Source organism: Diadema setosum, chromosome 13 (genome assembly GCF_964275005.1).
Source record: "Diadema setosum chromosome 13, eeDiaSeto1, whole genome shotgun sequence".
Classification (NCBI taxonomy): Eukaryota; Metazoa; Echinodermata; class Echinoidea; order Diadematoida; family Diadematidae; genus Diadema; species Diadema setosum.
In genome coordinates, this window is record NC_092697.1 from 1,998,631 (window position 1) to 2,024,915 (window position 26,285).

The 26,285-nt window shown below is 37.7% G+C and overlaps 1 protein-coding gene across 1 annotated transcript in view; it reads left to right on the plus strand.

Annotated features, from left to right (window-relative positions):
- LOC140237056 (zinc finger protein GLIS3-like) overlaps positions 1-13,476 on the plus strand; it is a 40,287-nt gene extending 26,811 nt beyond the window's left edge. The window contains exons 6-7 of the mRNA XM_072316997.1: positions 10,562-10,927; positions 13,190-13,476. Coding sequence (XP_072173098.1) covers positions 10,562-10,927; positions 13,190-13,347 — 524 coding nt within the window. The 3' untranslated portion in view covers positions 13,348-13,476. The remainder of the gene's footprint in view (positions 1-10,561; positions 10,928-13,189) is intronic.
- Positions 13,477-26,285: the final 12,809 nt, after the last annotated feature.

The following is a 26,285-nucleotide window of genomic DNA, read 5'->3' on the forward strand; positions in this document are numbered from 1 at the left end:
ATAGAACTGAAAAATTACTTAGCGTTTTATGCACTATACATGAGCTGCGAGTAGTCCCCACTTCTAGTCTAGCATTGTGTTGGCACGATAATCGACAAACTCAAACTTTACCATGACATCTCTGTGAAGCCCATTCTCCCTTCGCTTCCGGCTTCTGAGCAGGGCGCTCCTCAAAATTTTTTTTTTTTTTTTTTTTTTTTTGGTGTGTGTGTCTGTCGTCTGGATAGGCCTACGTGTCATAGTTTAAAACTACTATTGATCAAAGTTTAAAACTTTGTGTGAACCTTACTATAGTAGGCAAAACATCTTGTCTATTAAAGGATGAATGCACTAGGCAGAATATGAACCCCAGATCATTCTGGATGAGAAACTTTCCTAGAGACACTTGCTTTTTATTTTGAGGGACAATCATCCTAATTTACAATTGTATGTTTGTACTTATGTTTTATCATTGAACCAAATGCAGCATAAATTTTACATCTTTTTGTGAGTGTTTGTGGAAATTTGTATGCTCTAAAAGAAATGTGTGTGGAGAATATTTTTTTTTTAAATTATCGTCAGTCAATCTCATGTCTGTTGTCCCCGTCACCACGGTGACATTGAGAAGCATGTCTACCGCACTGCGTCACATGAACACAATGGGAGTAGCTTGTGAGTTATTACAATGCGCAGCATGAACAGTTTGTGCTGTGGATGATCAGCAACTTATAGCGGGGAGCATCTGGGTGTGTCCGAGGCCAACTGTTGCCCTTGGCCCCAGGGATAACGGGGGAAAGGGGGACGAGATTTAGGGAAAGTCCCTTCATTTTTATTTCTCACTTCACAGAAAAAAAAAAAATGAGAAAGGAAAAATACAGAAAGAGAAATGGCACATTTACACTACCTCATGGTTTGAGGTTACATTCTCGAAACCTGCATGATGCAAGGTTTCCTTTGTCGTCACATTTGTTCGCGACATGTCGAGGTAATCCAGCGCCACATAATTATTACCCCCAGGAGTTTCTTCAGTGAATGCGGAGATGACATTCAAACACACTGAAAAGTTTGTGGTTTGTGTGTGAGATGCTTTTTTTTTTTAAATCTGCGTAAAGCGGTTGCTTAACGGTGTGCCATTAATCACTACAGACAAATCACTGGTTTTTAGTGGTATCATAACTGGAAGAGAGCCAGATATTACCAGAACTTTTTGTGATGGTTTGTTTACATTTGTTTACATGCCATCATCAGCATTTCACTTTATCAGGAGATGTAGTCTCCATATTTTGAAGTCAGAAGGCAGCATCATCAGTACAATATGTGACCCAGATAAGATGGAAAAATTGAGAGAGAATAGATAGGTACACACAGAGCTTTGAGTTTCACTCTAACTTGACTTTGAATGAACTTTGAAGACATTGGCATCCAAAGAGCATCTGACTTTCATTTTGGAACAGTGTTCAACAGAACTTTGGCTTAACTCAAAGGAAGGGCTACCCACTTAACCACAAGAAATCCTGTAATTAGCATACATGCTGATTAGTAGGAGCTTCTTTTGGTTGGTCTTCTAATGATAGTTACAAATTCACAGCAGTCAGTGATCCATTATCTCAACTTTCGTAGGAGCTACAGAAGATTTACTTATTCATCTCCTTAAACTGGCGATACAACATTTGCTCCTGCGACAATTGCTTTGGTCAAAAATTTCTCCAAGGACTTGGGGGTAGGGTTGTCATAGGGTTTTAGGTTTAGTTTGATGTGAGGATTAGGATTAAGGATAGGGTTATGTTTGTGGGTAAAATTTATGTTTGGCTTAGCGTGCAGATATTTCATGGGAGAAATTGTCACAGTGGCAAATGTCATGGAACCATTTAAATAGGGGGTGGGCAAGTTTTTCCACATTTTTACTGTTGGTCTCAAAGATGTATGCAAATTAGGAGAGGAGGATAATGTCATTACTCCTCAAAATTCTCCTGTTAGTTTGCACAAGAATATTATGATAATCATGTTTTTTGTGTCATAAATCGTGCACAATAGCCTCATTCTGCCCAAATGCCCTCATTGCTAAGTTGATACAAGACGACAGTGATTTGATGCAAAGGAAGTGACTCATTCCTACTGATTTCACATCATAAATTGGAATTCTGGGAAGAGATATTATATTCTGGTCAGTGAGAATCTTGTGAGATAATAACATCATGTCTTTCTGTGGTTTTCACAGGATGTTGTGACTGATGCCACGGTTTTGTGAAAAGCCTGTGAGACGATCGAAGTTTGTGATTTATTTTACGTTTCGTTGATAAAATCTCAGTAGCCATTGTAGTTGTCTGATTTTCCTCTGTTTAGGAAAGTCTGTTGGAACGTAGTGTTGGATTTCCATTACCCCATAAACCTTTATGTGTTTTCAGTGCCCGATAGAGTTGTACACAATGTTCAAAGACCTTTGCACTGAAGGGGTTAGATGCCTGCTGCCATCAAAAGATCCCATAGATCTGTATCTAAACAAGACTTTAAAGGGTGTGTACAGCTCTGGTTGAGGTGGGGATTTAGCTTTTAACGTTTTGCGAGATATTCAGAAACCACCCTATGAGATATCAAAGAGCATGCAATTCTAAGGGGTATCAAAAGTTTATTTGATGAAAATCGGTTTTGAAATGGCTGAGATATCCAAAAACAATGTGAAACAAAGAGATCCTAATAAAAGGCATGGCCTGTCACCTTTTATTACTATCATTTCTTTTTTGCATATCTCAGCCATTTGAAAAACAATTTTCATCAAATAGATGTTGAATCCTTTCTGAAATTAAATGCTCTTTCATATTTCATAAGAGGTTTCTCATTATCTCACTTAGGAATGTTCAAAACATGAATCCCCACCTCAACCAGTGCTGTACAGTTCCTTTAACTACATTTTCTCAACCCCAGTATTGTGTTGTATGCTTGGATAGACATGCAGCAAAGAAGAAAGAGAGGTATAATCTGTGACTACTTTGCCAGAAATTTTCCCTACATCCAAGACAGATATGGAACAACCGTGCCTCTGAAGGGTTCAGGAAATACAGGGAATACAGAAAATTCCGTGGATGAAAAAAGAAAAGGAGAAATGTCACCAAAGTAGGCCTATTGAAGTGTTGTAAATAATAACTATGAATTGTGCATAGAGAAAGGAGCCCACTAGGATCATTTCAAGTAATTTGTCAAATAACCAGTCAACTAACTCTAGTGAAATTGATCTTACCAGCTAGTGCAGTATCATGGTAGAGATCTCATCAATCAAGAGCAGAATTTTTCAAAACAGTTTGTCGTCATTTTTTTACCGCTACCTTCAGCGCCAAAGCAGCTTCGGGCTTAGGCCGTATTATGCACGCTTTCACCTATTTCCCGTGCAATCAATTTTAGCATGCGCTGTGAAACCTGACACAAAAGTGCCTCATTAATCGCGAGCGAGGAATAACAGACTGAGAAAAGCTAATCTTCACGGAATTCACCGAGATAAGAAGTTGATAGGTAACAAGAGTTTGTCAAATTGGCAACACTTGATAAATTGTAAAGTTAACCAGTTTAGAAATCATCTCAATTTCCAACTGTTATTTGCTTTTCTTTCCTCTTTTTCATTCCCAATAGTTCTAGCAAGAAGGAACAACCTGGGCCAACCACAAAACAAACCAAATAGGAAGCCAAACAAATTTACAATATTTGATTTTCTTAATGCTTGCTTTAGTCCACCCCTGTGCGGCCCAGCATGAGGTATGTTAAGCTTCTCTCCGTCGTGATATTAATGGTGTGGATTATGTCCCCTTGTTGGTCCTTCCACAGGCATTTCTCTTCGCTGGATGTCAATGTCGCCTGACAGTTGGCTCAAACATACTACTCTCGGAGGAATATTTCTGCAAAACCACCACACGTTTGAGATTTTTGTGGGAATATCGAGTCAATGTTTAACTTGTGGGTTTTCTTTATAGTTTTCATTAGGGAGCCTTTGATTCAGGACCGTGCAGCATTTCGAAATGAGAGTTTACCCATCGTCCCCTTCTTAGTTGGTCCTGATGATGTTGATTGTTTTGATATCTGAGGACTGCACTGGGGACGCCTACACTGTAATTGCATCCAGTGTTCTGCGTAAGCTGTTACATGCACGTGCAGCAGTCCTTAAAAATACATTAGCTAGCCGCTTTGTTCTGTTTGCAGACTGAACACTAATTCCACGGAGAACTGTCCTTTGGGGAAACCCTCTTAGATGCAATGTTTAACTTGAAGGTACTGTTTACCTTTGGGAGCAGTGATTTTTTTTTAAAAAATCGAGTTATAACTTTCGATGCATATGTGTAGTCAGTTGTATCACAAAACATCCTACCATACAAAAATTTCACCAGATAGCCTAAAATATAGGGAGATCTCACTTTTTTTTTTCTCAATAAACCATAACTGTAGACAGTTAATTGTAGAAACAAAATAATCATAACTATTGTTCACATTATGTATTTTTAATAATACTTAACATTGATTAGACTAAACTATTTTGAAGCGCTAATGCTTGGTTTTTGTTTCATAGCATGCAAATGGTGAATAATGCCTTTAATGGTGGAACAAACAGCATGTGGAGCATTCAGTGGCATTCAAATACATTTTGTACTTGTGCACAAAGAAATGACTGAGCAGAGATAATGCATGTTTATGTTATAATGTAATCAGCGGATCATTAAATTGCTCACGTCTGATGCCACGAGATCTGTATCACCAACAAAGCCACTATTCCACATGATTTTTCTTCTGTGGCCTTGCTCAAAAGATACTTCTAGAGCTGGGATTTGGTTAATGTTAAGGACTGCTTTTGCTATCTTTGAATAGGTGATGATCTCAAAGACTGGTAGCTCTTTAATTTTCATGAATTGGACTTGGAAAAGACTACTAAAAATAGTATATGCCAAGGGCAATTGAGATAAACTTTCTCTCTCTTTAGATATAATCTTTTATACCCCCCATATCTCTCTCTCTCTTTCTGTCTGTCTGTCTGTCTGTCTGACTGTCTGTCTGTCTGTATCTCCGTCTCTCTCTCAATCTCCTTCACCTGTATTCTTTACTTGCTTGTGTTTTCCTCCTTGCCATGGTACACAATCTGCCCCACAGAACACTGGTGTGGTCAGACATGTCAGTTGCCATGGCAACCTGTCAAGCAATAACAAACAACCATCTTGGTTACACACTGAGGACAAAGTGCAAATGAGGTTATTTTTCAGACTCTGTCTCCTGTTCAGAACTCGTTTTTGTCCATTTCTTTATAGTAGTCCTAACTAGCCAGTCTCACCCTTTCTATTCTGTATGTGTGTGTGTTTGTTTGTTTATGTGTGTTTGGTAGTCTCAGCTCGGTAATATCAGTTTTATGTTGTTTACTTTAAAAAGAACAAGGTTCTGTTTTTCTTCCATTGGTGTGATAATATTGCTGTTTATTATGTGCTTATGTGGATTATTTCTTCACATTTTATTTTTAATCACAACCCAACCCCACCCCATCACTTACTACTGCTGCTCTTCTATTGTTAAATAATTAGTATTAGCAATTCATATTCAATTGTTTGCTACTTGTACGACATTCAGTATTGCAACCACTACTTTTACTACTACTAATGCTACTACTACTACTACTACTTCTACTTCTATCATCACATCTACCACTACTGCTACTATTATTACTACCACTACTTCTACTACTGCTACCACTGCTGCTCCTACTACAACAACAACAACAACAACAACTACTACTACTACTACTACTACTACTACTACTACTACTACTACTACTACTACTACTACTACTACTACTACTACTACTACTATTTCTTCTACTGTACTGCCACTGCTGTACTGTGTTGCAGGATATTCCATGACAATTTTCAGCCACATATTCCCTACATCCATGCTTGATGGCATTTCTGTTATTATGTTTTAACAACAAAAGGTAGTAAGGAGAAGAGGAAACAAGAGTGAATGTGATTATTCAAAGGACAGGAATCCTAATAGAAGATCAACCGCATATCAAAATATTTTTGTCCGCCCTCAATGCACCCAGGCTTCGTACAGACCCCAAATACAAGGTAGAACGATGCTATTATGGAGTGGAGGTATGAAAAGTTGTGGTATTAAGAGGCCGAGTCAATTTCTACCAACTTCTCTGGTTCGGCCTCCCTTTTTTTTTTTCTTCTTCTCCTTTTCGCCAGAGGGATGGATTTAACGGGCTCGTTTTCATGCTTTGTCTGCGTTTTCAATAGTGTGAGAGAGAGAAAGAGGTGAAGGCGGATGACTCCGCATTCTAAACTGGGTCACTTATGGTCACATGTGGATAATGCGTGCGTTAATTCAACATCTTTAGAAGTACAGGGCAGTAGTGTAGCTCAGTGTCTTGTTTATTACATATTTTGCAGTATGCAGTTACATCATACAACCAGTAACAAGTAGTGTTTCACACTATTTTGTTTGCTTTTTTTTTTCATCATCTCAGCCAGGAAACTTTGTTTGTTTGTTTTTTTATTTGATTTGGCATGCTTCATACGTAGAATTTCCCCATGTTTGGGCAAAAAAGGGCCGTTTCCCTTCAGAACCTGTTTTAGTGCATATCAGTATTTTTTTCTTTGATCTGCACAGCTAAGTAAGACTGATATATTAGATGAGATTTGAAAGTTTACCAAAGATAACATCTATCTGAAGATGCAGTTTACAGGGACAAAATAAAAAGAAGAAAGAATCCCTTTTAATGTGTATGAGCACTAAAAGATTATTTTCTGTAAATTTCCCCTTGATATTTTCCTTCACATAAATTTTTGAAAGATATCCGTTGTTAGATTCAAATTAGAGATATGCAACAGGTGTGGATTGTCCCCATAGTAACAAAGATATTGTGTTCATTTGTTATTTTGTGTGTACAATTAACCCATTGAGGATGAGTCCTGAGTATAGTTGGGCAGGTGTCTATGGGAAATGCGTGTTATAGCAAAATCAGTCCGTCCTTAGCGGGTTAAATGTGTATAAATATTTAGTGTATTATACAGGACCTCGATATGTAACTTTCATAGATATATGTGTGCAAGTTCGCCTAATGTATGCTCTCCATATCATTAGTTAGCTACAGATGGTGTATGTTAGATATCACTGTTGGCCCAAGTTTCCTGCTCCTACTTTGTTAGACACGTTTGCCCTTACCCTCCGCCCCTGTCCTTCCCCCTCCGTCCGACCTGGCCACGTACGAGATCGGCAGGGGGCGCAGTTTTGTACCCTTGGGTGACAAACGCTTTGATGGGTTGTTTCACCAAGGGTTCCCCCGCATATTTCCCAGTCTGCCTTCATAGCATACCAACTCACATTTTTGCAGGATGTTAATTTTCAAATGCATTTATTAATTTTTGTGTTTTTTTTCCAGATTTTGTTTGTATGTCCTCGATAATGTTGAGCCTTTCCTCCCCTTTCATCCTCTCAAGATTAGAGAAAGGGGGAGGGGGGGGGGGGGCAGAAGACAAGCAGAACGTGCCAGTGTTACCTTGATTTCTCTGTGCTATGTGTTATTTTTTTTTCAATGTTTACTGGACCAGTTCAGTTACCTCTGACCTTTGCAAAAGTGCAGTTCCTTCCCCATCCCCTTCTAGTTGACTTTAAAGGTACTGTTTACTATAGGGAGCTGTAATTTGAAGAAAAAAAAAATCAGATTTGATGCATATGTGTAGATCAGTTGTATTACAAAACATCCTACCATATAAAATTTTGCAATATAACAAGCATAAAATATAGGGAGACACATCAATATTTTTCTCAATAAACTGTATAACTGAGGTGATTTATTCTAGAAACATTTTTTTTTAATGACTATTGTTCACATGTAGTGTATTTAACAATATTTAACATTGATTAAACTGTGTGGGTAAATTTTGTATGTTGCTTATTTCTATCCCTAACTCACATTTCAGAACAATTTTGAAGCACTATAGCTGGGTTTTTGTTTCATCTGCAAATGGTAAATAATGCTTTTAATGAATCAGAGAAAATCACACCGACAGGACTGTGCAAGTTTCATCAAAATGGACATAGAGTATTAAAGAATCTTAAAGTGTCACATAATTGTATGGCAATATTGGTTGTAACCACTCGTGAAAATTAGAAGGGACTATGTTTTCATCACTCTGTGACCCTCTACTTATACACAGAAGTATTATTAGGGTAGCTTTATGATAAAAGCAGTTTTAGCGATTATCTACAGGTTTAGCTTGTACACTTTATACAATCCTGCTTCCCGTAGGAGTCACTGTTGCTCTTTTTTTTTTTAAGACTACAATGATTTCATGTGAAAATCAGTACTTGTTTTTTTGTATTTCACTGTCAAAGAAGGAGATTTTGAGAAAATTTGATGTACAGGTTAGTGGGAGACTTGCAGAGCAGTGATATTATCTCCTGCAGTTTGCATGCATCAGGTTGTGACTGATATCACTGCTTGTTGAAATCTTAGTATAAATGACACTTTAAAGTTTTAGTACATTTTTCTTATTTGTCTGTTAGGATGATTGCTGCCACCATAGTGTGTATCTGATTTTTTACTCAATTTATTATGGCGAAGTTGAACATGGCATGGTGTTACCATTGTACTTCAGTGACCTGGCCATACTTAGTAAGTTCGCTTCTTGTGATGAGCTGAAATTCTCACCAAAAATGCATAGCAGTGTGCACTGGCAGTGAGACTAAATGAGTATGGGCACATGAGGGCAGCATTATCCAAATTTTCAGTCCTCAAAGAATTATGATGGATAATGGGTTTTTCTTGTCAGAAAGCATTGTGTAAATTCTCTTGCTACAGGGAAATTTGTCTTATAGACTTGTTCATTGTGATGTTGATATAGAGAGAACAGATTATGATGGGAGAATGTTAGAGTGAAAATAAACATTTATTTTTATACTTACAGTCTGATTGATGAGTACATTGTATTACAGTCATCTAACTTGGCAGGCTTTAGGAACATCAAATAGCCAACCTGATATCTAATGTAGCTAGTGTAGAACTCTGAATTGGTTAGATTCCCTACAAAAAAAAAACAAACAAAAACAGAAAACAAAACAAAACAAAACAAAACACACACACTAAAGAATAAAACAACAATAAACAAACAAACAAAATAAGGCAAAACAACAACAACAACAACAAAACAGTGTTATGTTATCATTCCTGATTTTTTACTTTAGGAAGAGATTAGCTCCTACAGGTTTTATAGTTATCATTGAGTAAACTAATATAAAAGATAAGCATTTGGAGAATCTAAGCTCGGGTCCTTTTTAGCATAGAACAATCAGGAAATGTTTGGCAAACAACTTCAGCATTTTTTGTTGTTGTTGTATGTTTTGCAAGTATTTATATGCCATATATTTCATGAGTTTTTTATTTTTGCAAATTTCGCGGGTCAGGTGCTGTTTGTGAATTCAACAATGAGCAAAATTATTAACTCTGATCTCAACGTAAAGACAACATGCATACATGCATTTCTCCGTTCATTGCTGAACTTCATGATCGTGAAATTGTCGAGAAGTCCTGATTCGCGAACATTAGACTTGCTAAATATACAATTGTGTATGGCACATACAGTAGCTCTCATATGCCCTACTCACATTGTAATTGGCATAACTGTCTTGTGGTATAATTTGCTCGCTTCTTAACGCATCATCATGATTTGATGTAGATTTATCCAAGGAATGAAGTCTCATTGAAGGCTGTTTTCGATCCATCAATCAATCTGCCCCGTAGCAACAGACAAATTATGCAATCTAATTTAAGTGAGCGAAATGAAAAACAAGCTTCCAGCATTTCTAGGGTTTCTCAAATGATGCATGAGCTCTGATGATGGACAAAGAAATGATGTTATTAGCCACAGTATGAAGGATCCAGACTCTGTTTCCGGGATGTCTGTGTCTAAATTACAGTGAAAATTTGTGTTTTCTGCAAGTACTTTCCTGCATTTATTTCATCATATTTGTTAACAAGGGTACCAGTGATATGAATGACAAGTAACCAGGCAATAAGCAAACAAATAGCATACAGTGTACATAGTTACATTCAACATAAAAACATTTTTCGAGGAGATAAATACAATTTTGATTATGCAGATGGCAAGACTATCGCAAGCAATTGTTTAAAGTGATGACAGCTCCAGTTACATCCATATGGGTGTGGAGGATTAATGAAAAACATGTTGTCATTATCATGATTTGCCACTTTATATAATTTCAAAGAAAATTGCATATATATGTTTATGCTCTGTCTGTATTTGTACTGGTGCAGTGTGCATATTGCTGGGAATGTTGACTCTGCAAAGTGATATTGCCACGATTGTTCAGAGGGGAATTTGTTTAGTTTAAGGAGAGAATATAGGAAAGCATGTGCATGATTGAGTACAGTCACCACAGCTCAATCAGGACATTTTGTGAGTTAATCGTGTAAAGTTAATTGTTTTTGTTTTGTTTTGTTGTGTTCTCTCATTTTTTTATTTTTTTTAGTCCTGGTTAAATGGTATCAACTGTATTGACACTATTTCATGCCTATCATGACTTTACATTCTAGGCCAAGCTGCTTTGAGCCCCAAGCCACCACCACTCTCCTCCAGTCTAGCAGGAATGGTACCAATGTCACCCACGTTGCCGCGGCAACCCCTCTTCCGGCAGCCCTACCCACCAGTCCTGGGCCAGCGCCCCAATAACCGACCCCAGGCCGGTGTTACCCTGCAGACCCTGCAGCCACTCAACCAGCGGCACCTCAGTCTGACCACCGCTGTGGCCTCTGCCAACAACAACAATAACAACCACCACCCAAAGGGGTTGATGAGGGGGGTCGGGGTGGGCGTCGGCCTGGCCACCTTGGATGATACCACCCTCTCGCCCTTTGAGAATCTGGAGCGGGCCCTGTCAGCACACTCCATCAATGAGAGAGGTAGGATTGAAGGTTTAGTATTCACACAATGTACCCAGTGCCATTAGATATTAGCGAGCTTTAGGTCTGACGCAAACACCATAACGATGCAGATTCGCAGGTTGAGCAATGGAAACAGCTGTCTCGCATGTGTGCAGAACACCATTTTTTGCATAATTAATGTTGTCTAATAAGACGTTCATGTTGCAGATCTAAAGCTCGTTATTTATTAGGTTGGGGAGTTGTCAGGTATCAACATCATTTCCTCATTAATTTGCATTTGTACTTGCAACCAATATCACCATTTCTTTAAAAGATTTTATTTCATAACTTCTGTGTTTTATATCCGATGTAAACAAAGCTCTTTCGTTGATACATCACTCTATTTATCAAGGTCAATTGTTACAACAAGGACTGATATTTTCTTTTAACATCTCCATCTACCACACCTCATACCTGATATTACCGAAACCTCTCCAGTTCTGCTTATTTGTTACTTTGAAGTCATGTGAACATTTGCCTGAATTTCCCTTCGAACTTTTTTGCTATGCTGTGCCCGTTGTACCATGCCGTGTGATATGTAATATGAATTCACTACCCCATATTGACTGAGAATAGAGGAGACATCACAGATGATAAGACAGTAGAATGTTTTGACAGGCACTATGCAAATAAAGAATAGAACATGTGTCTGTCGAATTCCATGTACAAATTCTCTCATGATAACAATCACACTGCTATGTGATACCATATTTCTGTATAAACCTAAACATCTTCTGTGCGTCAGGAGTGAAGTGAGTCATTAGATTGAAATGTGTAAAAGGTGAAGTCACCCTGTCTGAGGGTGTAATTTTTCATTATTTCTTCTTTTTCTCAGCAATTAAAGCTGTCAGATTCTCTTGCATTAAAGAGCTGAATTAGAACCGCAGTGGCCTAGGCTGTATTATTTACAGATTGATGTGTGTATACAGCTCAAAAACTGAAGCCCCAGGGTGTGGCTAGTATATTTTTTTTTCTCTTTCTGTCTTGGCAATTAAAGGGATTGTATAGTTTTGGTTGAGACCTATTTTTCGGTTTCTAACATTTTTTGGTGAGATAATGAGAAACCTCCTATGAAATATGAAAGAGCATGTAATTCTATGAGGAATTCAACGTTTATTTGATGAAAATTGGTTTTGAAATGGCTGAGACATCCAACAAAGAGCGATTCTAATAAAGTGTGGGACCCACACTTTATTACGATCACTTTGTTTTACTTTGTTTTTGGATATTTCAGTCTTTCCAAACCTGATTTTCATCAAATAAACTTTGAATTCCTCTTAAAATGGTATGCTCTGTACTATATCATAAGTGTTTTCTTGGTATCTCGCAAAAAGTTAAAAGTCCAATTCTCATCTCCACCAATACTGTACCATCCCTTTAATCACAGTTGCAGAAGTCCTTGATCTGAACTTTTCATGATCAGAATCCCTGGCTGCAGGAAGACCTACAAGAAGGGCTGGATGAAATGCCAACTTAGAAGCCATATCTTAATCAGAAATATAGTGACGTCAAATTATTGGATTTTTTGAGACCATAATACTATAATTAAGAAATATATGTTTTCTTGAGAGGGGAGCAGCTTTCGAAACCTTTGCATTCGTTCGTGTGCGTCAATGCTCTTTGAGGCAAAAATTTCATCAAATATTACAGCAACTGAGAAATATATCAAAAAGATATTTGTTATAATGAATGTGTGTCTGCCAGGTTTCATTTTATCAAACCACTTTTATTCAGACAGCTGAATTGCATAAGACTCTCATGGAGTTTTCAAATTGAAATTCATTGGTTGTTGCAAAGGAACCTCAATGTCAGTCAGTGTTTCTAAAGAATTTTATGCTTCTATCAAAAGTCTTTTTTTTTTCGGTAACATTCTTTTCAGTGACCCATTTGTGTTATCCTGCATGTGTACCATTTGCCTAATGTCAAGTGAAATGCAGAAGTCTCCCTGTTTCTTTGAAAAAAAAATAGATCTCCCTTTAGTTTTCTTCCTCCCTGTGTATTCTCTCTCTTTTTGTCTGTATCTCTCTAACTCTGTTGTTGGAGGAGTCTGCACCTTTGAATGTTTATTTAACCCTTTTTGCGCCAATGAGTCAAACATGCACAAATTTCACACACAAACCTATGAACGAGAAATTGATGTGGCACATAGAGAATTAAACAGATATCAATGGTGCCATACAGATGCTATGAATCATCATACTCATCATCCTCTCTGTTTCTCTTTTCCTCATCTCCATCCAGGTATCAGTAATGTGGAGATAACCTCGACAGCAGCTGATTTCCATGGCTCCCTCCTGACCGCCGGCCACACCCCGGAGGACAGCCATCTTCTGCAGATGAACGCCGTGGACCGGTGTCCCAGCCAGCTCTCGGCTGTCTACGCCGACGGAGCATCGTGATCCATGGTCGGATGGAAAGAGCGTGGACCCAAGCGAGTGAACGAACAAAAGCTGCCCCCTAAAACACAAATATCTGGTGCTCAAAAGACCACGCTGTGCTTTACATCCATCTCGTATAATGTGCTCCTGTCCCCCTGACTGATTTTGTACACCCCCTCAGCTTGACTCTGGAATAGGCAGAGAAATAAGCATGAAATGTTTTTGCTTTCATCCAGAAAGATGAACACACATAGAGGAAATGTGCATGAGTGATTGTCCTGAAGACTGAGGCGCACAAAAGCAACAAGATATCTTGAAAAATTGTTGTGGAGGATACACTCACAGCAGTCACTGAATTGTGGGGAGATTTTTTTTTAATCAACTAAAAGGCTGTCAAAGGAGACTACTAATCACAATGTGGCTGTAGTGGACCCATCTTCAGTATGGCCTCATTGGCCGCAGATCTGAAGAATGTGTGACGTATTGTCTGTAATACTTTGGTTCTATGTGAACAGATCCACCTGCACTCCCCTCAGAATATCTAATGCATAGCTATATACCGGTATCAAAGAAAGAAAGAAAGACATGTTCTAGCAGTGAGGCTGTGTAATAGTTTGACTTCCACAGACACGTGATTAACAAGTTTGATTATGGCGCCTTTCCTCATCATAGGCCACATGATAAATTTCATAAAAGTGTCACACTTTGGCCATGACTATGCTTCACCCTAGTCGTGCCAATAGAAGATGAATTTGTTTCATGCATTTCTTCTATATTCTGTGATTGTTTAACATACCTCCCACTCAGGTTCAGAAGTATTGTCCGTCTAAAGAAGACAGGTTGGGTTCAGTGGCACCACAGTGTGATGTGACACCAGTCTGATCTGTGAATGAAACTTAATGCAAGATATAGCACCCTTCTCTATGCATCCCAGTCTGACAAGAAAGGGATGGGGGGGGGGGGGGTCTACAATTGACAGGTTTCTTGGCATGAGATGGACAGCAAAAACAGTAGTCAGAGAGAGAATCCAGAAACTGAAATAATTTATAGAAAGAGATTGTTGAATACAATGTTTACCAGGGTATCTCCAAAAAATAGGTTTTATGATATTTTCTGCCACACTGGTGTGGGATAACAAGCTATTTTGTCATTTTGTGCTAAAATTCTATGCAAAAATTCATCCAGGAAGGATTCACAAGGTGATCTTGATGGGTTTATGACACATAATGTGATATTCAATCAGTGTGTTGATAGATAGAAACCCTTGTGTGTCAGAATGACGTCATTTTGTTTTGTAAGATGATCAGTAGACTGAAGGAAAAAAAAAGGAGCACTCTTCCACAATGTGTTCATTTTGTACCTACCGTACGCAAGTACCTCGGTACTCACTTGTCACAGATGGTCAACCATACTGGGTATAGCAGCTTTGGTCAGTTTTGACCATCTGTCTGACCACTCTACAGACAAAATTTTCTACAAACTCTTGTGACAAGAGGAATGCGATCAATTCAAAGGTGTGTGTTGTTGTCTCTTCTGCTCCTGAAAGACTATTTGATAGATACATCCCTCCGTGAAAGTCTCCATTTTTAAAGAGAGGAGTTCATGTTACATAGTAACCAATAGACATGACATCAATATGATCTATCAACCTTCGTCATATCAGAATCTGACCTTTGTCAGTTATACCAATAAAATCAACTCTATTCTTCACAGGCCAAAATATGCTGCATAACAGGTTAATGTTTACAATCATATAATCATGTATTCAAGCTGCCATGCCAATAGCTGAATGTGCATTTTCATATTATTATGGGGTAATATAAAGTATTTTCCCCTCGGTTGACAAGACCTCGTATTGCAAAAAAATCATGAAATTTCAGGAGAGTGAAAAAAAAACTTTCTCAGTAGTTCAACATTTTAGCAAAATAATATCACTGTTGATGTCAAATAATGTGAAGACATTATTTTGGACTACATTGATAATTGTAATGTTTTATAAGTCAGATCAGTATTTTTGATATTCAAACTCCAATCAGTATTTTTGATATTCAAAATTGAGGTGGGAGGTTTTTCAGTGTATGCCAATTGAGATATGAGGTCTTGTCACCCAAGAGACAATATGCAATCAGTGGTAGCAATTTCTTCTCAGTGAATAGAAGTCACTACTGTGGGGATTTTTTTTGTTTGTATTTTCAATCAGTATAAAAGTTGATAGGAGTTAGGAACATTTCATTGAAGTCTCTAAAGTGCCTTGGACTCCTCACCTTAAGTACGATTGACCCACTTTGTAACATCCGTCCATCCCTTTGTATATGCCAAAAGTATGTATTCACAAATTTTGATATGGACAACTTGTGCCTTTCTTTCATTAACAATATCACCTTGAATATTTTTTGTACGTGTCAAAAAAAGTAACAACAAAGGCCACCTCTGCCCAGAGAATGGCAACAAGATACCTTGATACATTTTTTTTAATAGTCCATACTTTTTGATAATGCTTTGAAAACTGTTTCAATCAGTGTTGTCTTACTTAGGTGCACCTGTGATAAGTGCATCTGAATTTTGTGCCATTTCCCCCCAACATCATTTCATGGAAAGTGAAATCCTGGTGAATTGTGAATGTTCCCTGTACAACATATGCCCGATTGTCATAATGGATGTGTCTAAAAACAAGCTGGAAATATGTGTAGTATTTTGTCAAAGATGACATAATATGTCTATTTTGTACAAATATCAACTGCTTCAAGGGGCATGGTTAATACTATTTGTTCAGAGGTGATTTCTCTGCAGTGCTATGCCCCTCAACATCTACATCTCAGGGCATAGCAATGTTGAGAAATCACCAAAGGCGAATAGTTTTAAAAGTGACCCGAAAAGAAGCAGTCGATATTTGTTTTATGCACTGCATCCAACTAATCAAGGCATTGACATCATGTTGTTGTGGTACCAGTCAGAGAAATTACATGTAGTATAATTTTGCAGTGTGCAAATAGAGATACATGCACTAGATATACTTAGGCGCATCTTTACATCTAGGCATGTTTATGCAAATGAACGTAACAAGTATTGTACACGAAGGTTGAACAAGCCTATCTGCCTTGTCACTAGTTTTTGCTTTACTTACTAGCAGTCAGCTAGCGGTTTCCATGACAGCACCTTTGACTAATCAGAGGCCTAGAAACTGCTAGAATCTTGGAGTAAGGTAATATAATAGCTGCAGCATGTGTAGCAAGTACAAAAATGTTGGGCTTCATGGAAAGCTGAAGGTCTAAAGTTGGCCTGGTTACACGTCTGATATTGAGATAAGAATAGGTGAAGTTCTGTCATCCCTGTGGTGTGTAATCATGGACCACCTGACCTGAAATACATTTTATAGAACTCTTGTATTCATGCATTCATTAGGACGTACGTACCATACTCTTAAAGATAATAAAAAGTTTTGGTACCTCAAAAGCTTCCCTGAATTTCCTTGTCTTGGTTTGTGTTTCAGGTTAAAGTACGTTGTCTGTGAGAATTACTCGCCCCAAAGTGCTCTCATGTCTTAGTAATCATGCAATAATGGTTTCGTACCAGAGCCGACGCTGTACAGCGTCGATAAATATTGTACGAAACCACTGACTGCGACCAGCAGCGTGCAGCCCATTGTATGCATAGCTAACTGCGACCAGCAGCCCCATACGCATAGCGTAATGGGGCTTCGCATTGTAGCATTCGGGATCGTGACAGAATTAGTATCGCGGGTAAATGTCAACTTAAAATCCAAAAATTTCTTCGATTTGAAGACTTACCAATTAAGTTGAAGTATTGAAAACAGGCTTCGAACAACGTTTGGTTCTGCCAATAGTCCCTTTCTGTTCGAATTGATGACTGAATGTGACTCGGTCGAGAGGACCTTGGGAGAGCTACATACACTGGATACCATGGCCAGCGCATGCGCACACAAACATCTTATCCGTTCATGGATTTGAAATTTGTGTGCATGCGATGTGTTCGCATGCACTGGCTGTAGTATTCAGTGTACTGTATGTAGCTCTCCTGAGGTCCTGTCGACCGAGTCACATTCAGTCATCAATTCGAACAGAAAGGGACTATAGGCAGAACCAAACGTTGCCCGAAGCCTGTTTTCAATACTTCAACTTAATTGGTAAGTCTTCAAATTGAAGAATTTATGGGATTTTAAGTTGACATTTACCCTGCGATACTAAATCTGTCATGATCCTGAATGCTACAATGCGAAGCCCGATTACGCTATGCGTATGGGACTACTGGTCGCTATGCGTATGGGGCTGCTGGTCGCAGTTAATTGCATGATTACTAAGACATGAGAGCACTTTGGGGCGAGTAAGTCTCACAGTGTTAGTTATATGAAAGGTACTTTAACCTGAAACACAAACTAAGACAAGGAAATTCAAGGACACTTTTGAGGTACCAAAACTTTTTATTATCTTTAAACAACAATTTGAAAGCTTTCTTTAGGAGAAAGATTAGGTGTCATAATCACATCCTTTCTTATAAGGAGCTGTCTTTCTGATTGCAGTAAAAGGGAATGTAAATTGAAATAGCAGGCAGAAAAATTCTTGTTAGTTTTATGTGTACAATGTTGCCCATGTCTTCCAGTCATTCGTGCTGACGAATTTTGTCCACGAGGTTTCCGTGAGGTCTCTGTGACCTTGCAGAGACCCATGAGAGACCCATCAGCGACGTACCGCAGTGATGTCTCTGTGATGTCTGCTTGACTTCCAGGTAAATGTCACCTTGTTTGAAGACATCTCGGAACTACCTAGCTCATATTCGCCTTTTCTTGGTTAGATCACAAGCCATTTCTTGGTCGTAACAGTCGCCTGAGCTGTAGCTAAGTCTCATCCAGGGAGATGGGCCCATTACTTAATTGTATTTTGCACAAATTTCTCTGTGGAGTAAATTCCCTCTCCACTGACAGAAGTGGATTCCAAATGACCAGTACTTACAAATTACCAAAGGTATTTCATTCACTGTTACATATCCGGATAGATTAATGTATATAGATGAGACTACGGTAGTTATGAAAAGAACATGATGTTTTTGTTTAACCATTGCTGAAATAGTTTCATTAGAAGCTTTTTTGTTTGTACCTTAGAAAGAGAAATGATTGTGGATTTTACTGTAAAAATTTCCTGAAAACAGACACAGAGCAACAAAACATTCCTTTTTCAATGAGATCTGAAATTTGAATTTATGATATAATGTTTAATCAAATGCAGTGGACACATTTTGATTGGTATTTGAAACGTATTATGATTTTTACATCAGTATCATGTAGCAATTACTTAGACATTTTTATAGCAATGCAGATGATTATAGAAGAGCGGGGGTGGGGGTGGGAGGAGAGAAGGGGAAATGATGGCAGAGAAATGGAAAAAGATGGGAATGTAACATGGCATAAAAATAAACCTTAATAGTCTTATGAAATACAGATTAGAGCCAGTGTATACTAACCCTATGACACATCATATCAAAATAGGCATTATGCATGGTGATACCATTCTTCATTGTCTTTTCCTTTTTTGAGGCTGCAGTCTGTGCAAGATATTAACTCTGAAAGTAAATTTCGATGATAAAAACAGGCATATTTCCCGATGGAGTTGCCATTGTATCTTTTCACTTTTTGCCCTACAATAAGGATTAAAAAAAATCCCCATACAAGAAAAAAATCCACTTGGATGATTCTTCCTCTGTTGGTTCTCCACCTCTTGTCCAAGGCTCCAGACGTCTTGCAAGACAAAGAGACATGGAGAAGAATCCTTGGCTAGTAGCTGAAAGGAAAGGCAGAGATGAATTAAAAAAATGATTAAAAAAAATATATATATCTTTTGGATCTCGTGTCTTGTCGTTGCCAGAAGTAAATGCCATTTCTGAAACATGCAAAGACTGCTGCAGAATTTTAAAGTATTCAAAGGCAACTATCGAGAATCTGTGAAATGTCTGTATGGGTGAGCCTCTTCTTTGTGAAGAGGGGTCAAAATGTGAGTGGTTTCCTACTTTACCTTTTTTGTCCTCAATATGAATTGTGTTACAGTACTCATTCAAAGTGAACTGAATTCATGAAATAATGGTATTCTTATGATTAACTAAGAATGGGGATAGAATTGGTTTAGTCTGATATGGTATGCTTTTTTGTTTCTTTTCATTTGAAAGACAAGATGAGTAGTTTGCTGTGAGGGAGAATGTACATCATGTTTTGTATGTACCTCTCTTAGGTCAGTATCATAGCTTAGTTTGATAGCCATAATCAGAAACGAACCACCATATAGTGTAGAAATGTAGCCAGTCAGAAAATGTGGCCTGCACCTGGCATATGTACACAGTGATGTGAATAGTCATAATTACAAAGGAAAGGAACCAAGAAGACATCATATTGTTCATATTTGAGTAATCCTTTTTACTAAAATTGTTTTCACATCCCCATTCAGAGTAGAACCGAAAAATAATTGCCATTGTGTCTTGCCCTTGAAATCTCTAAGGGGTTTATGTCTTCTGATAGAAGATAAAATTTTGTCATTTTTCTGAAAAGGAAAAATGGATGTGCCTTTCTTCCTGCTTTTAGAAATTTGTCGGTTATATACTGTCCTGATATACGAGCTTGGTAAACCTTTGTATGTACTGATAGAGCGTAAAGTATGTATCATATTTTTGTATATAAAATATTTGTATTTTGTTAAGAGATCTGTATAGTAGATTTTTTAAATAAGTATATACTTGTAAATATGAAATATATGTATATTTACATATCTATATATATATTTCTAGAGACGTTGCAGGTTATTTCTCTTGTCTCATTTTGTAGGCATGAATTTTTGTTATTTGAGTGGTCTGTATTTCATTTGTTGCATGGTTTTTTGAAATATTTTGTTTTTCACAAGACAATTGTCATTAGTGAAGAAATTCAAGCAAAGATGACGAGGTTTAAATGTCTTGTTCCTCTCAAGAACTTTAATATGTGGTGAGCCCTACCTTCTGGCGAGACTTGTCAGTTTAATGTGTATATACGTTTGACGTCTATGAAAGGTCTTTGTACGGAAGGTCAGATTGACTCGTGGGAGTCGGTCTGTCACGTCCGAATTACTATTTGCTCAGGCTGATGCTGTTCTTTGCTATCTCGCAACAAATGAACAAACAAACAGAGATACGTTGTTGTCTTTATTAGCATGAAGGAAAAGTAGCGCTCATTTTGTGAGAATGCATGAAATCATGTAATAATGTTTGATTCGTCACAGCAATAGGATATGCAAAATGGATTATTCATGGATAGGGCAGCTATAGCGGTCTGTTGCAAAAGGTTGTGTGTACTGTGTACATTGTTTCTTCACCCTTATCAAAAGTTCTCTGTCCCAAATTTGTACATATGTGTTCTTGCTTTGTTTGTTTGCTCTGTCTAAGTTCTAGCCTGCACCTTGTTTTTTTGTGTCTTATTTTGTTTTCGTCTCGTAGAGTACGCGAAATTAGTCTCCACCCCCTTCTACTGTATTTTACAGACCTTGACCTGTAGCTTTGACAAGACATATGACCACTGTCAATCCAACTACAGGACATTTAGAGTTGAGTGTGAACATGCATTCATCCACTGAAAATGACTGTAGAGAACTTCAGAGGTAATCAAGAGTTTTGATATGTAATAAATCCCAACAGCGTCCTTGAAGGGCATCTTTACTTCCAACCAGTCAATGTCTGTTTGCAGTAAACTACTGTAGTACCTGACTGTTTGATAGAAACACAATAGAGGCATTCACACCGACGCGAATTAGTGGGATCCAAATCTTCAGATATGCATTGCGATCTATATCTTCAGATTTTTGCTAGTGTGGATGTGAAATTGTTACCGAATAGTGCGATCAGCATCACAATCCACATCACAGAAAATCGTGCAATAATTTTGGAATTATTGCAGTTATTTGAGAAATGGCATGATGGATATTTTGCACTGTGGCGAGTGTCTGAATGCCATTATAGCAAATAATCTTGAATTTTTTAGTCCCATCACTCAAAACACACATCATGATAGTACACAAACACAAGCTTAGGGTACCATTGACCTTTTACCCCTACCCATACAAAAACGTTCTGCAGTCCTTGTGATACATTGACATTTTGAATTAACTTACTGTGTTTAAATGTGTAATTTCCTGCCAGCTTCATAAATATACCGCCTCAAAATTTCAAAATCAATTTCCATTTTTTTTTTTTTTTTTTTTTTTAAGTGGCTGGCAATCTTACTGTATTTATGGTAGGTTTTGATCTGTTTGAAATTTGGGCAAATGGCCTATTGTTTTACAGCTTTAGAAAGCTTGGGAAAGTTTGAAGAGTTTGGAAAATTGGAAAGTACTAAAATCAATGCTTGGTTTAATACACCATTGGGATTTCGTGCTGATTGGGTCACTTGTGTGCTTTCTTCTAATCTACAATGTGATGAAAAATGAGACCTTTTATATAATGGGATGGTGACAGACTCTAGTTTTGTAAGTTGTTTTGACTCTGTGAAGTGTGCTGGCAGTATTTTCAGTCTGACCTCTGTCTAAGTCTGCACTCCTGTATCCATGGAAACAGAATTTCTTCTCAAATATTTGTGACCCGCCACGACAAAAGGATCCAAAAGTCGCTGATGGCTGAGCCGAGAAAATTGAGTTTGATGTCATATCATCAAAATCAGTCAAAACCATCAAATTTTTGTGTTTGGCATAATATTGTTGTCTGATGTTTTGTCTATCATCTGCCGAAATTTCGAGGTGAAATGGTCAAAGGAAAAGGAAGAAATTATAGTGTTTTCTGGGCCATGATTTTCCGACTTTCAACAGAACAGAAATGTGTCCGAAGATTTGGATTTAGTGCCGCAGATAGACTCCCTCCTAGCAATGACGGAGTGATCTTATTGGTCAGTCCGTGGCATCCTGGTCACTGATTGGTCATGCGTAGACCGCTGGCACTAAGCTTGAATGAACATTGCGGAGGTTGGTATGAGCAGACCTTCTATTGTCAAGAGGCGAAAACTGCCTTACCTCCCCTTGATCAGTATTGCATCGGAAAGAAAACTTTGAAGGCGGTTTTCTCGAAACGCTGATTTCCTAGACCACTCTACATTGTCTCATAAAATCATCAATATCTCCGCAACCTAGTACTTTAATGAGTCATGTTATGAAATTAAAGCGGAAGAGTAAGGGAATAATGTCGGGTCATTTACATGAACTTAATTTCCCTTGACTTTCGGATCCTGTTGTTGCAACGGGTTACATTACTTGTCTTCCCATCCCCCTTTGCGTTATATTGTCTTCCTCTGTCATATTTCTGTATATCAGTAGTCTATGTCATGTGTGTTTAGTGTACTTGCAAGTCTCTACCTATCAGAGATGACAATATATTTCTGTGGGGGCCAAAAAAAAAATGCCTTCTTGGACTGTTCCTTACCCTGGCTGTGTAGTATCGATTCTTTTCCAAGCTGCATCCATTTTTATTGAACATGAAATTCTTGCCGTGCTCTTCGTGTGTCCTCTGTTTATGCCATGACTGTCTATCTACTTCTGTGATTATTTCCCCTTTATTCCTTTTTCTTGCAAGGAAGTGTTTGAACTTGCTTTCAGAAGGAGCAATGGTGTACATTTTTTCTTTACATGTGGTTGAAGAAATATTGATGAAATCATGCAACGACTACGATGGTTTGTGTATACTGATTGTACAAAGATGTGTATAGTGATAATTTCTTTTCTCTTGCGTGCATCCTAAGTTAAATTTAAAACGTCATTCTCACTTTCTTTCATTCTCTCTCAAAGGTCTCCCTCCCTATCTTTCTGTCATAGACGTCAAGTGATTTGTGAACAACTCATTCAAAAATATTGTGTGGATATAATGGGTTTTATCTTCACTTTATTGTAGATTCTTCACCTCATGATTAGATTCTTTATGTTCTGAACAGGAGTGAATGTTTTCCATACTGTTTGTTTTTGTGTAATATCTTAAACGGACATATTAAATGAAGTGTGAACTAAAAGGAACAACTGAAGCAGTGTCTGAATGTTTTATTGGGTCAAAGTTTTGTTGTGTACAAAGGGGATTGCCATTCAACATCACGTATCTGCGGAAAATAGGTTCATAGGACCTGTTCATAGCCATGGGTGGCAGGATATATATATATATATATATATATATATATATATATATATATATATATATATATATATATATATATATATATATATATATATATGTATATATATATCTATTATATATATATATATATATATATATATATATATATATATATATATATATATATATATATATATATTTTATATATATATATATATATATATATATATATATATATATATATATATATATATATATATTATGCATAAAAAGATAAATGCCATTTTCAAACTTTTTAAGATAAGACCATCATCACATAGAGCAATATAAAATCTTTTCAATGACACTGCACCCATTGCGTAAGAAATATTTTGTGAAAAATCAAAATTATCACATAAAATAATAGTATGTTTTATTTTCTTTCTTTTTTTAGCAGCCTTTAATCTCAAATATCTCAAATTGATAAAAATGGGTATACATGTATCTGCTTTTGCATTCAAACTCTTCATAGGAACGTATGTTCCCATCAAAGAGTTTCAATGGTGTGTGGCAGATATCGTGATTCAAGCTACTTTCTCATCAGACTGCAGAGAGTGACCTTGTTTTGCTTGATTTAGCACCCAATTACAGCTTTGGGAATCCACTAGCAGAGTATGCAAAATTTAGAGCAACTCCTGCATCAGAATGTAGAGAATTAATGAAAACAACAACAACTATTACACCTAGGATTAGAAATCCACTGCAGGTAACATTTGGGAAACAACTTCTTTACTTACTGGAAAGCTGATATGAAGAATGTGATACATCATGCACACTGGGAATTTTCAAGAAAGGATTATAGCTTCAAGATGAAAATTTTGACATCCAACATACAATGTACCTGAGTTATGCCACATAATTTATTACCAGGGAAACTTTGATATGATTGATATGCTACCAAAGACATTCTGGGGCCTGTTTCATAAAACTTGTCATCAGTGACAAGTTGTCATAGATGTGACAAGCTACGGAAATCCTTGCAGCTGATTGGCTGAGAGCAAATTTGTCATAGAAATGTGGCAGTTGTCACTGATGACAAATTTTTTGAAACGGGGCCCCTGGTCAAACAGGCACGTTTTGAGCCATTCTTGATATCAGTAAACTTGGCTGAAAAGCACAAAAATGGTATGTGGACCATAGATATACATGTATTTCCATGATGGTGATGATGGTGATGATGGTGATGATGGCCGGGTGGTGGTGGCAATGGTGATGATGGTTATGGCAGTGGTGATGGCGATGGAGATGGCAATGGCGGTGGTGATGGTAGTGATGGTGACGGTGATGCTTGTAATGATGGTGATAATGATGATGGTGGTGGTGTGGTGGCGATGGCGGTGGTGATGATGGTGATGATGATGATGATGATGATAATGATGGTGATAATGATGATGGTGGTGATGGAGATGATGATGGTGATGATGATGATGATGATGATAATGATGGTGATAATGATGATGGTGGTGATGGTGGTGGTGGTGATGGAGATGATGGTGATGATGACTGGTGATGATAATGATGGTGATAATGATGATGGTGGTGATGGTGGTGGTGGTGGTGATGGAGATGATGATGGTGATGATGATTGGTGATGTTGGTGATGATGATGATGGTGAAGAAGGTGATGGCTGTCATTGCTGGTATTGTGATTGATGTTATTTTCTATGCCTGTCATTGTAAACACAACAACAATGGCTTGCTGCAGTGATTATGGTGAATGGTTATGCACAAATAAGAAATATTTTATTTGTGTCAACAACAATGGCTTGCTGCAGTGATTATGGTGAATGGTTATGCACAAATAAGAAATATTTTATTTGCAAAGCATGCATAAAGCGAACTCCTGCCACCATGTCAATGCAGGGTACATACAAGTAACTTCTGCTACTACTTAATCCATTCCATACAGGAACCTGGTGGCCTGCGTGTTAAGTCTAGCATTTCAGAATTAAGTAGCAGCAAGCTGGTCAGATTACTTTCCTCATCTAAGCCTTGCAGTGCTATGGATATGAAATTTCCATGGAGTGACACCTCACTAAAAGGACCCTGTTTTCTCTTAATACTCGTGAGAATGATTACACATTTGCCTAAACATACAGATACCTATACATAAAAACACGCTGTGACACGCCTTTCCACTATTGGTCATCCTGGAGTAGCCAATTAGTGAGTCTTGTCCAAAATTAAAGGCATCTACCGGTACCCACATTTTCAACTTGGGAGAACAAGTAGTAAAGCCATCTGCCAGACATAAGTCACAAGGGGGCGCTGTTCAGACTCTATCACTGTGTTTCAGTACAAAGTTGATCTTCATGTGCAATATAGCATCTCTCTCATCTGGTGTGTACATGGTCTACACAGCATGAATAAGAAATGACTTCTGTAAGCCCTTCTAGCCCCATCCCCCATTTAAAAAAAGAAAAAAAAAAGGAGAATGAAAAAAGAAAATTTTAAAGATTACGTGTCATTCCTTGTTTTAAAAGAATGTAACCACATCAAGGTCTTTAAAGGGAAGGTAAACCCAAAGAGCAATGTGGATTGAGTGAAAGCAGCAACATTAGTAGAACACATCTGTGAAAGTTTGAGAAAAATCGGACAATCGATGCAAAAGTTATGAATTTTTAAAGTTTTGGTGTTGGAACCGCTGGATGAGGAGACTACTGGAGGATATGACGTATGAGTGGACAACAATACAAAGAAAATATAAAGGATATTCAACAAAAATTCACTTTTCTAGAATTATGAAAGAGCAGTGGACCAACCGCTTTCAGAAAGCAGGGGGAATAATTGCTACCCTTAACATATGT